The 13,718-nt window shown below is 40.1% G+C and overlaps 1 protein-coding gene across 1 annotated transcript; it reads left to right on the forward strand.

Annotated features, from left to right (window-relative positions):
• Positions 1-675: 675 nt before the first annotated feature.
• fzd6 (frizzled class receptor 6) lies at positions 676-13,657 on the forward strand. Its single transcript, XM_086114046.1, has 8 exons — positions 676-787; positions 1,860-2,257; positions 9,128-9,324; positions 9,408-9,987; positions 10,164-10,583; positions 11,576-11,724; positions 11,808-12,167; positions 12,398-13,657. The coding sequence occupies exons 2-8, from the start codon at positions 2,084-2,086 to the stop codon at positions 12,552-12,554; spliced, it is 2,037 nt and encodes a 678-aa protein (XP_085970172.1). The 5' UTR covers positions 676-787; positions 1,860-2,083; the 3' UTR covers positions 12,555-13,657.
• The last annotated feature ends 61 nt before the right edge of the window (positions 13,658-13,718 follow it).

Raw genomic sequence — 13,718 nt, forward strand, 5'->3', positions numbered from 1 at the left:
CAAGTGGATAATGTGGGAATAGCGTAGTGTGGAGGTGCAGTCGATGGCCGGACACCAGGGGTCGTCGTGGGGTGTCGAAAAGAAGCCCCGGTTGGAATTTCAGATGCCAGGCTTCACACGAGTCCATATTCGCTGGTTCATTCACTTCCGGTGAGAAAAAAAGTTCATGTGGACCATTATCGTTTGGGCCTCACGAAGCAGCTGAGGTCCCTGGAAATGTTGCATGTCAGACTGATGTAACTTAATTTACTCCTGGAAACACCTTAAAACTGCAATAATAAATATTTGATTGTTGTACTCTTGCCATATTAAAAAGAAAGTTCACGGTAAAATTGAAAGGCACCTATAAATATTATATTGTTTTAATTAAATAATGTATACCCAAAATTAAATTCTTGAAACCGTTCAAGCATCTTTTCTCAGCAGGTCAACTTCTGTCAACATGTCTTATATGGTCACCGCTACTAGAAACAATGTTGGAAGAGAACAAGAACTTGAAATGTGGATGCTTTCCTCGAGCGAAAATTTACAAACACACGCACGCACGCACACACACACACACACACACACACACGCACACGTGCACATATGCACGTGCACACGCACACAATGAAAAATACAACTTTCACAGGAACGCAAAGGCAGCACGAGATTGGAGTTGACCAACGGGAGTTTGTTGGGGGGTTTTTTTTCAGGAAACGCACGATCAAATTTCATTCCAAAAATGTACTCCAAAGTTTATCCATGCAGTCTGTCCCAGCTCGAACTCGCTTCATAACAGTTGTTGGTATGTTTTTTTTCTTTATTCTTCCTTGGTTAGCCTTTCAAACGTTTGTGTCGCTACTAATGTTGTTTTGTGTCGCATTTCCATGGTTAGCAACGGAGGCGACCATGTTTACTGCGAACTCGGAGAAATTGATTTTTTGACGGGAGACCGTATATTCAAACTTAAATCGATACATATTTACGTGTGTTTACCTCCTCTTTTTTCAGGTATGTTATTATTGTCTCCCTCCCTGCTCGATTGCAGTCGTTAAAATTAAAATGCATGTGTTGTTGTTATACGGTGCACGTTCGCCAATTTGTTAATAGAAAGCGAAAATTACATCACTGAAATATAAATTACCAACGTAACCAGAAAATGATTTTAAGTTGTAGTATGCAAATGACGCAGCTATAACGTGTGGTTAAAAGCAAATCCTGTTTCTGCTGTATGTTCGAATGGATGTCCATCTTCATGAATATACTTTATTCGACCACTTTTGTAAATATAACTCAAAGAAGCCCAATACATCAAATACTCTTCTACACTGTCATGATGTAGATATGGTAGTAATTAATTTATATATCACCCAAATAAAAAGGTATTTGTCATATTACCTTTTAAACAATAACAAACTGCTGGCGTATATTGTTCATAAACTTACGAGAGTAGTATTTACGATGGTCTCAATCATTCAATTTTCCAGGTTAATATTGCAAATATAGTTGTGCATCCATTCCGAAAAGTCACGTTGAATGTGTCCAAACAAGTTTAGACTTATTCAACTGAATCAACACGGATTTTTAAAATTCCCACGTTAAATGCATATGGTCCACAAATGCACAATATTGTGCTATTCTATCTTATCGATGACTTGTTGGATGCCAAGAGCTCTCTACGGGAAAAAAATGAGGAGTTGCATTGTGTCCGTTTTATGGTAGCACAATAAGTGTATGTGGTGATTGGTGTGACAACAGTCTTAACTTCTACATGCCTCAGTCCTGGTGGAGTGCTTGCATGGATTTGACAAACAGCAACAATAATGTATGTAAGATGCTGGATGTGTAACCTGTGCACAATGTCCTTCTAATTTCAGTGATGTTGGATACCTCTTCCTAAGTAAGAGCACATGCAGCGCGTTAATGCGGAAGCTACACCCTCTGCTCATGCCATCGCCTCCACTGAGCTGACACCAGGATAGGTGGAACAGTCAGAGTCAGGGGAATTCACTATTTGCGTCCTCAAAGTGATCCTGAAAGGGAAAAAAACATATTCACGCTGGAAAACAAAATATCCCCAAATTTCCAGTGAGCCATCAAAATGAGCGTGTTGGTGTGGTTGGGTCTGCTTTGGCTGCAATGTTGCAGTGCTCACAGCCTCTTCACCTGCGAGCCAATTCAGGTTCATCGATGCATGGGGTTGTCCTACAACATGACTTTCTTTCCCAACATGATGGAGCACTATGATCAGGATGTTGCAGCCAATAAAATGGAGGTGAGTCTTTTATAAAAAAACAAAAACACAATCAAACATGCTGTCTTTAGTAATAAATGGCAAAAGCATCAAGCAAAAACAGAATTGGATCGCCAATGCACCTCATTCAATTTATTTTTAAAATCCTTAACTGTCTCACAAATTTAAAAGAAAAAGTAACCACGGTAAAATATTAAAATGTAGCTCTCTACTTTAACTTTAATAACAAGTTATTACATTATTACAACATTATTATTATTACTTTGGCTGGCAGTCCATGTAACTTGCATTCTGTTAATTTTCTCTTCTCACATTCTACTCCTCACACCCCTTGTTGAGGCTGGTCTCCTTTTTAGAACAAGTGTCACAAATACCAAAAGAATAAAGCAAGAGGCGCGCACAGTTAATCCTTTTATGCTCTGGTCTCGCTAGATTTGCTGAAGTCGTGTGTGACACTCTGGTGTCTCGTGATATATGTAACGGTAGTCTGAAGCTTAGTGTGAGTTAAAGTGACATACACTCTGATGGAATTCCCAATTTTACAGTCTTAGGGTCTTCACTCTTTTAAGGGTTCACCTGTTTTCACTAAAACAGTCATTGGTTTTGTTCACACTCATTCCAAGTTTACAACTGTAGATCAGGGGCAAGCCACTCTTTCCTTGGTGCCTGCAGATCATCTCCTGAGAACCAATGCATGTAGTATAAAGTTGGATCGCGAAGCAACAAGCTATAGCCGTGATAGTCAGGTCGCATGCAAGAGTGGAGTAGTCGAGGCAGAATGGTGGAAAAACGACAGAAAGAAAATGAACAATAGGTTTGAGCTTGTAACAAGCTTGATTTAAGCGAACATGCTAGATTTGAACCTCTCCTTTCATAAAGCAAATGTTGTTGTCGTTGTTTTTTTTTTTTAATGTTTCATCTCATTAGCTATTGAGCCTGTTTGTATGGCAATGCAGTACACAGTATGCATTTCAATTGGCACTGATTCAACCATGATCATCTTTGTATAATGGTCGACAGCAGGAACACTCAGAGGTTTGTCCATGCATTGTAATTAAGAACTTTTTAACTCAAATATTGAACCACTCAATTTTCATAGGTTAGCAGAATTGCTGTCTACCAAGAAATTTTTCCGTCCCTGACTGCAGTTAAGCACCAGTTTGAGAGGCTTAATGGCCGCCACACTGCTCCAACTTGTAGCAGGATGGGATGATTAATCAACCTGTAATCAGATTTCGATTTTTGCCTCTCTCGATATTTAAAACATTAAAATACAAGAAAAACAATGTGAACGGCGGTGCGGTGCCTTTACAAATTCCCAACATTTTGAAAGTTCCCGAAATGCATAGCAAGCATGTAGTTTATGTGATTCTGCTGTCCCTGAGCCTGCTTTAAATTGTTTAATGACAACCAGTTGGAGTTTACTGCAAAACTAAATACACAACAAAAATAATTACAGCCCATTGTATATTTAAATTCAAAACATGCTTTGTTTTTAAAACATCTCTAGCGTGAATGCTAAAGTCAATGTAATTGCTCATTGACATGCTAAGAGCAAATTAGCATCAACTTCGGAAGTGATATTCCTTTCAATTATGAATATTCACGCACAAATTATGTGGAAACTCATACACATAGGTAACGTAACACTGAGACATTTTTTCCCCAATCAGTGAAAAGCCAGTTTCATTAATAGAGCTCAATGTCAAACTCACCTCATTGTTGTACTCCATCCATACACCACATTGCCAACACACAAAGGGACTTTCCGGTATTTGTCTTGTTTTTTTTTCTTTCTAATTGGTATTGTTTTAGTATAGAATTACTTTCGCACTAATTTTATTTTTTTATTGTCCTTTCAAGTTATATCTAAAGTTGAGTTTTAAAGGATCCAAGGAATATTCCATCCATTAAGATAAGAAAACCTCTATTGTCTCACAATGGAGAAATTCACACTTATAGCAGCAAAATGTGGAGGGAAGAAAGTGGAAAACAAGTATTTACATGCACCAAAAAAAAAAGCTTTTATCCTCACGTGGGTCGTGGGCATGCTGGAAACTGTCCCAGTTGTCTTTGGGAAGTATGCAGGGTGCACCACGAAATAGTTGCCAGCCAATCACAGCCAAGGAATTTCCCTTTCAATGATACAAAGATCCAATCCCTTTTCTTTCTTTTTTATACCAACACATATCCACTTGACATGGCACAAAATACAATCCCTGAGGTCCCAGGTTAGCCCAATAAGTCCCAAGAGATTGTGAAAATAAAATTAGGTAAAATAAATATGATAGAGATGAGGCCCAAGGGTAGTGCTTATTTATGTCTTCAATGTGTGCAAAGATGCATGCAATAAAAGGTATGAATCTAGGAGAATGAACATGTAAGAGCCTTGAATTTCACATATTTACATGTACTTGACAAAAATATTTTTAAAAAGTGTTCAATATGCAGGGTTGAACAGGCTTTGATGGTGGTTTTGAGTAGTTGAGGTTTAGTAGTTGAATAAATAGTTCATTGAAAAATCATTCATCAACCTAATCATTTTTTTAACCGTTATTTCAATCTCAGTCAAAATAATTATGATTGTAATAATCATCCATCCTTAATGTGTAGTACAGTTTGCACACTCTGTGACAAGTTTCCCGAAAGAGGATCTGTTCTTGATTAAACCATGAATGGGCAAGCTAGTCCTTTGCGCAAAGCTAGGCTCATCCTCCTTTATTACAGCTGCACTGGAACTCGGCTTAAGAAAAGCCTGATTCAGAGGATGCTTCAAAAGGTAATAAAACTTCACCAATCACAACTTCTGTTTGTTCGAAGGATTCAAGATGAAGATTATGATGCTCACTGGAAGGTGGGAGGGGTAAATATGTCACTCCTAATTATCTGCTCCATCGAGAGTTTGTCAATGCTGAGTTCCAGTGCAGCGCCCCAATCGACTCCCCCCGCCCCTCTCCCTTTGCGTGAACGTCTGTTTTAGGTGTGCGGTGTTATCATTACTTGTGGTAGTAGCAAGTCTATAGCTGCATGTTTTGTCAAGAACAGATCCTGTTTCAAGAAGCTTTCCATGGATAGCATAAATTGTACTCTGCATGAGAGCAGCCTGACGACCAGAAAACTTCTTAAACTGTTGCTAAAAAGCAGTCGGGGACAGAAACAATGTTTGGCCAAGGGAATCATATACTTAGAAGAACTGCAAAACTTAAGCTGTCAAATGCCGATGGCCTAACCTCTGCCTGAATGATAACTGAGGCAAAATATTAACAAAGGTCGTGTATAGTGGCTTTTGGTGCACGCTTTACTATTAATGTAATTAGTAGTTTATGATTCGTCCAGTTACCACTGGCATTTTGCCCTTATTTGTCCATTTAGGATTTCAATGTTTGGTTATTCTTTGTCGTGTGGGTTGTTTCGAACGTTTCTGAATGTCAAACTGAGAGGAAAAATATTAGTGAGGTGTCCCACAGAGCTTTCCAGTGTGTTCGCTCAAGACTCTTTTATTCAAAGATTCTCCAATACTGACGTTAAGTCAATTTAGTCAACATGCTTCTTTGCGTTGCATGTTCACACAAAATGTATAATGTGTGGCAAAATGTTGTCAACATGTCAAGTTAATGCTACTTCGCTATACAAGTTACATAAGTACCATGTTTTTTGGACTGCAAGCCGATCCGGAGTATAAATTGCACTAATCAAAAACTGCATCATAAAGAAGAAAAAAGAAACGTTGGGTAATGTGAATTTTTGGTGCAAATCCAATCGCTAATTGGAATATATACAACTATACTTTGGTGTAAGTCGGAGAAGCATCCAAACTATTAAAAAAAGAAAAAAATATGGTCCAAAAAATATGGTTAGTGTAATTACAGGAAAGGAGGCATATGTTTCTGTTTTCTTTTTTTAAGTGCATGATTCATTGGTGGTCAACGGGGGCACAGTGTCTGTTCAAGTGGAGGGCATCTCATTGAAGAAATACAGGACAAACATTTCTGCACTCGTGTCTGATTTCGCTGTGTAATTACAACATGGATTGTATTTTACAATATGTGAGTGATGTTGCTGATATATTGTTGTTTTATTGGTGAACATATATGATAGTTGCATCATGTCACATTCCTAAAGGCAATAGGTTTGGGTTGTACATGTTAGAAGCCCAACCATGAATGGTTACGTGCTGAGGGAATCTCGAGTGTGTCATCTGGCAAAGTTAAAGGCTTCTGATTACACATCAGCTTTAGCCACAGGCAACTAATCATCGGCTTTGTTGTATGGAGCCCTTTGATTTGTTCAGGAAGGGGATGGACACGCCCGGAGTCACACAAAGCCTGTGCTGCATACCACATTGAAAGCACTCTCTCTGTTAATCACTCACTAGTTTCATCTACTGCACACAGTCATACCTCCTCTAAGAAAGTATGCAGTGTCTTATCAAAGTCTGGCCCTGTAATCAACCAGGAGTTAGATTCAGTCTGAACCCAGCTCAGCCTACCACAAAGGATTTTCTGGAGTAGAGCTTCCCTTGTATCGCCCATGGCCCAACATTCCACGAGCAATCACCTGTATATGAAAGTGAGAAGTGTGAGAATACAAAAGACAGTGAGAAGCAGCCAATGGCATACTGTTAACAATGCAGGACCATTTGAGAAACCTCAAGTTGTAGGAGTGCTCGAGGTGAGGATGTTGACTTTTGAGTCGAAAATTCAACCAACTGCTGACCACATATGGATAGTTTCTCCCTCTTAACTTTGCAAGAGGAACTCACTGACAAGGATTCCTCAACCCCCAACTGGGGAGAAACAAGGACACTTACTGTGAGAACGACACATAGCTCGCAGAAATGTGGACTACCTGCCAGACTGGATTTCAGCAAAGAGGGGGTGGGGGGAGATTCAATAGCAGTCTGTGTTGATGGTGCTTACAAATATTACTGGACTGGCAGTGGTTTATGAATTCCCAATTATTCTAAATAGTCCGCACACTGTATGCTGTGATATGATAGTATTGCAGTTGATGTGCAGTGCATAATGTCAGGCACATAACAAGTGCTGCGCTTGCCAAGAATCTCTTATGTTCCCAAATTAATTTCCTGCCACCCATATGGTAACAGAATATACATCCTAAGCAGTAAATGGCTCCTTGTGTGATGCTGTTGAGAACTGCAGCTCATCTAAGTAATGTAAATACTTTACTCTGGAATTGTCCCCCAACCTTTAGCCTCATTTCATGGTATACAGTAAACCCCCATTTTGTTCAACAAAATTATGATTTTGTCTAACTCCACAGACGGGCTAAAGGAAATTAGCTTAAAGGTTATGGTAATTCTAACCCTTCAAACAACTGCTTCTTTGACATATACAACAATGCTGGATTGTCTCTTCTGTGTGGGAACATTAACCAGCTTCTGTAAATTGGGGACCTTCTCAGTCTCTTCTTCTTGCTCTGAATTATGCTGCATCTCTTCCAGTAGGCCTCAGGGCTGCCGAGCATGTTGTGACACAACATGGTAATACGCTGAAGGCACGCAACTCTAAATTTAGACCTGCGGAAGTGCTGTATTTAAAAAAAAAAAAAAGCACAGTAATATAATCTCAATAATTAAGTGAATACAAGAAGTGGTTATTGGTCCGAAATGTTCACAAGTTCTATTAAAAAAAAGAAGCTACATTACACACGGGGGGTCCTGTAACATTGCATAAGAATGAGTGATAATGAAATGCGGAATGACTTTGAAAAGTTATTATTGTAGAGAATATCTGTTCGCCTCAATGATTTGACATCTTTAAATCTGTATTGCTGATTATATACCGGTACACATCATTTAATATGCCCTGGCCTTCTGTTCAATGTAATCTTTGAGCAGCTCTTGTCATAATAACCATAATGGAGTTATAGCAACGGATGAAAAGTAATCATACACATTTTCAGAAAGCTAAACGTGAAAATTCTATTTAAAAAGAAAAACTTTATGAAATTTCTGAGAGGTGTTTTTTATAGATATATCATATCATTGTTAGAATTGGGCACCAGGGCAGGGAGCAGCATAGTGGTGATATCAGATCAATCGAAGCACATGCCTTGGTCATGAAAACAGTCTGGAATTTGACTTTGCCAACATTGAAACCTTTATTATTGTAAATATAAGACTTGATTGATAAATGTGCCTTTCAAAACTCTCAGAAATGCCACTGACACAATAAACGGTTTTGGAAATATTTTTTAATCAATTTATACTTTTCTGGCAGTCACTACAAAAATGTTTCGTGATTATAATTTGGTGTAAAGGGTATTCGGCATTGTTGTTTGAATCGCGGGGTGTTGAGTTCCCCGATGTGTTTTTATAAAGTTTCCCCTGTTCCCTTCAAAGGCACGACAGGTGGGTGCCAAAAGAATTTGAATAATGAGGGCAAAGTCCATTTATTTTAAGAATTTGTTTCAAAAAGTGAAACTTGTATGTTTTATGAGTTCAACACACAAAGTGAAATATTTCAAGCCTTTTTTTACCCGGTACTTAAATACATGGACTTTCCATCACTAATCAAATTTTCAGGCACCCACCTGTATATAAATGTACAATATTATTTGTATTGTTTATTGATGTTAGAGCTAATTAAAGATGTCTGGTTCTTCTTGTCAATCTTGCTCAGCAATGGAGGCAGACATTCTTTTTTTTTTTTTTAACCCTTTTCATACATTTTAGAAAATTGCATTCTTTACGCTGCCCAGTAGTGTTCCAACGTTTGCCACTATGCCATTTACAGAGTAACTGGTCCAAAAAGAGCCAGTGTGAACCAAGACCAAATTTGTCATTAAACACAAGGTGTATCTTTGCTTTGGTCTTAACCAGTTATTTCTGCAGTTATTCTGAACATTGTTTCATTCATGTCATTGCAGCCATTTATGCCATTGGCAAGGCTGAGCTGTTCCCCAAATGTTCACCACTTCCTGTGCCAGGCTTTTTTCCCAGTATGTACTGAGGAGAATACAGTGTTTCAGCCTTGCCGAGAAGACTGTGAGGCTGTAATGTCCGATTGTCGGGAGAACATTCGCATTTTTGGAATTATCTGGCCTCCTGAGCTACAGTGTGACAAGTAAGTAAGACCCATCCACAGGAGTCATGCAAAATAAGTCCATTGGGGAAATAAATACATTCTTGCCATTTATTTTGTTCTAGACTTGACTCATGTGGCCTTGGAGATTACTCCAAGCTTCCTGCAACCACCCCAATGAGCTCAACATTTGCGAGGAGGGACTTGGGCTTTTGGTGCCCACTGCAGTTAAAAGCCAAAGCTGGCCAAGGCGCATCATTCCTTGGAACTCAGGACTGTGCTCCACCTTGTTCCAATATGTATTTTAAACCCCACGACATTGAATTTGCCAAGACTTTCATTGGCGTTTGCTCCATCATTTGCTTGGCCGCCACTCTCTTTACCTTCCTTACTTTCCTCATCGATGTCAAACGCTTTCGCTATCCCGAGCGTCCCATAATCTTCTATGCAGTTTGCTACAGCTTTGTTTCACTCATATACTTCATTGGCTTCCTGCTGGGCAACAGTGCAGCGTGTAACAAGGCAGTCCATCCCAGCGGTGTGGACACAGTTGTGTTGGGCTCTCAGAGCAAAGGCTGCACTCTGCTTTTTATGCTGCTCTACTTCTTCTCGATCGCTGGAATCATCTGGTGGGTCATACTCACCATCACCTGGTTCCTGGCAGCTGGACCCAAGTGGAGCTGTGAAGCCATAGAGAAGAAAGCGGTAAGATTAAAAGATGATGTCTAAAAGTGAGCAGATGAAAAGATTTGGCCCTGTTCTGACAAGACTGAAATTAACTTGAGGCTTCAAATATGATCAGAAGTGACAGACTTTAATGTGCATCAAGGCAGGGCAATGTTGCACGCTGTTCAAAGGTCTCTTGTGTATTTTCCCTTTAGGTGTGGTTCCACTCTGTCGCCTGGGGAATCCCCGGAGCGCTAACTGTCATGCTGCTCGCTCTGAACAAGGTTGAAGGGGACAATATCAGCGGAGTTTGCTTCGTGGGACTTTACGATCTGGAGGCCCTGCGCTTCTTTGTTATCGCTCCGCTATGTGTGGGCGTCATCGTCGGTCTCTTCCTCATCCTTGCGGGCATCATTTCTCTGAACCACGTGCGGCAGGTTATCCAGCATGACGAGCGCAACCAGGGGAAACTCAAGAAGTTCATGATCCGAATCGGTGTGTTCAGCTGCCTCTACCTGGTCCCACTGGTCACCCTGTTAGCATGCTACACTTACGAACAAAGTCAACGCAGCACCTGGGAGAACACATGGATCAATGACCACTGCCAAGAATACAGCATCCCCTGCTCATATAAGGTAAGTGTACCTCTGCAACACTTCCAGGTGGCACAGTAGAGGAACAAGCTAAGGATAAAGAGGGGAATGGAGTATTTTTTTTCTAAATCGCTTGGTGGAGTTGAGAAAAGCTGCAGTGCCTTTTAAAGTCACACGTCTTCAGTCACAGATGGGCACAGATACTACAGTAGTGTCGAAGCCGAGGATGGTGAGCCCAAGTGAACAGAAATAATACCTGCACCTCACTTGCATATATTTGGTATTTTATGCATGTACATTGATGATAAATGCAAATTGCATATAAATGAATGCAAAGTACATTTATAGCAAAACATTAATATTTATCTGCAAAACAGAGTTGAGTTAGTATGATAAAATATTACAAAAACGGAAAATCTATATTATAATTCAACCAATAGATTAATTTACTGTATCATTATCAGAACTAAAGGAATGTGGCTGACCCAACTCAAGATGAATTCTATGACTTCTTTTAAAGGCATTCTCTTGAGATTTACCGTAGAATATTGTACCAGTTACGCAATATCCATCAGCCCATTAAAAAAAATTTTTTTTGTTCTGCTGAGTCTTTTCTCGGGTCACAGGTGAACTGGAGCCTATCCCAGATTACTTTGGGCGTGTGTTGAGGTACACCCTGAGCTGGTTGCCAGCCAGTCGCAGCACACATATTGACAAACATCCACTCACTCTCACACCTAAGGACAATTTAGAGTTTGCAATTAAATTCCAGTAAGAAGCATGATTTTGCAATGAGGGTGGAAGCCATAGTGCCTGGAAAAAATTCGCACAGGTTCGGGGTGAACATGCAAAGTCCACACAGGGAAGCCAGAGCCCAGATTCAAACCCCCAATCTGAGAACTATGATGTGGATGTGCCAAAGAAATAATATGGATGGAAAAAAAGTTTTAGCCAAGTACCTAAGACTTTATTTCATAAATGTAAAATGTTCCCCTGCTTATTGAATACATATTTTGTTTAATTTTCCATGTCAGGCAACCGAGCATGAGCGACCGGACCTCTCTCTGTTCCTTGTAAAGTATTTGATGACCCTGGTTGTTGGAATATCTGCAGTGTTCTGGGTCAGCAGCAAAAAGACTTGCTCTGAGTGGGCCTACTTTTTCAACAGGACCCGCAAAAGAGAGTAAGGACGTTTCGTCAATGTTGGCATCGATGACAGACATTTGTAGTTTTTGGCCACTTTTCTCAATGTTTCGTGATCCACAGTCCCATCAGCGAGAGCCGCCGGGTGCTCCAGGAGTCCTGCGAGTTCTTCCTCAAGCATAACAGCCGTGTCCAGCACAAGAAGAACCACGACAAGTCAACCTCGCACAAGCTCAAGGTCATCTCAAAGTCTATGGGCACAAGCACGGGCGCCACGCCAACCGATGGCTCCATTGGTGCAGGAGCGTCACCTCTGGGAAATCATGAGCTCCATACCCAGGGCAAGGGCACTTCGAGCCGAAGCGCCAGGCGTGATGACAGGGAGCGGGAGCGAGAAGGGGGAGGGAGACGTAGCAAAGGGGGGAGCTCCGGTAAAGTGAGCTGCCAGTCGGGGAGTTTACACAGCAGAGTACCGGATGCAAGGTAAGTCGATTTGTTATTGCATACATTTTCTCTTCCAGTCAGTGCATTTTTTTTAAAGCCACAATCGTAACAAAATTGTATTTGTTGAAAGACTATGACTGTCTTCTCTGGATTCCCACAATCAGTTCTGGGATGCTAGTCCTCCACTGTTTCAAAAATGTTTCCTCAAGCAACTCATGGAAAATGAAGTAATCCATTCCATTATGCTGAAACCTTCGTTTGTGTCCTAGGATGACACCAAAGAGTGAGCAGTCAGAGGTCAGACCAGTTCCGATTATACAGCAGGATTCAGCTTTGAGTCCATGTTCCAGCATCGAGGACTCCACCCACCAGTTGGTGCCCAAGGTGTCTGGGGAGGAAAAGGACAAAAATGACAGCAACTGCTGAGACACTCGGTGAACAAAATGTCCCCGTACACTGACGGCAGGTTTCTATGGTTCACTTGAACTTGATTGTATCCGTTAGTTAAGGAAATGTTACTGATTGTGTACACCCAAAATGTAATATTTACATCCACAATTTCTAAAGTATTTGTTCATCTATCTGCATTCTGGGAGGATTTAAGAGATGTGGTAATTTAGTCACATTTTTACCTGTACAGCTCTATGCCAACTACTATATTACCTGTGGATCGATTTGAAACATTAAGTCTTTTGCTCAATGGAAGTCTTGATGCAGAATGATCTTTTTCCCCTCACCCTCCATTCAACGAATTAGTCACTACACTGGGTATTTTAATGTGAGGTCATGATGTTTCCAAACCTTCAATGTGAGGGAAGTGCCCCCGTGTGTTTTTTTTATGTATTCCTTTAAAGAGAGTTTGTCTCTCTCGTCCAGTTCCTGCTTTAAAGATAAGTCGTGATAGAAGGTGTAATGATGTTTGTCATTCTGTTTTTTATACGATATATTTCCTCTTTCTGTTTCAGTTATTCAGCTCTTAACCGTGTTTGTTGGTCCAGTGAATGTTGGTTTTAAATGTGTTTTTAATTTGAGAAGTTGCTCTCAATTTGAAAGGTAAAAGCAGATGTTGAACATGATGTCAGCGTTGGCGTCCCAGTTGAAAAATCAATCAGTGGAAACAAAACTCGATAATGTGACGATGTAAAGGCTACTTATTTTAAAAAGGAATTGAAAAATGGTCATGTGCAAATTTGTGACGGGTTTATTTTTAAAATATATAACATTTAAGTACTTGATTCATTGTCTAATTTACTATGCAAGGAATGTAATTGTTTTTCCTTAAAATATTGTCGTCCGTTTCCGTTGAAGTGTCAACGTCGTCTAAATTTGGCCAATTCAAAGCATTTGTGGAACTGTCATCTGTTACCTATGCGGATAATGAACTACAGCTTTTTATTGTATTTACTCTTATGACATTTTTGTTGCTGCTGCTTTCCTAACTGTTTTAATTGTACCTTTTCTAATTTCGTGTCTTTTTTATACAAAAAAATATAAGATTTAAACGTAAATAAAAGATTGGATTTCGTGCATTGATGTCCTCCTCCCCTCCAATTATGCCATTATCGCCAGGCATGCATGTCGCAGTGCAGA

This window comes from Hippocampus guttulatus, chromosome 6 (assembly GCF_054856545.1).
Source record: "Hippocampus guttulatus isolate MCC_2025c chromosome 6, RoL_Hgut_1.0, whole genome shotgun sequence".
In the NCBI taxonomy this organism is placed as follows: domain Eukaryota; kingdom Metazoa; phylum Chordata; class Actinopteri; order Syngnathiformes; family Syngnathidae; genus Hippocampus; species Hippocampus guttulatus.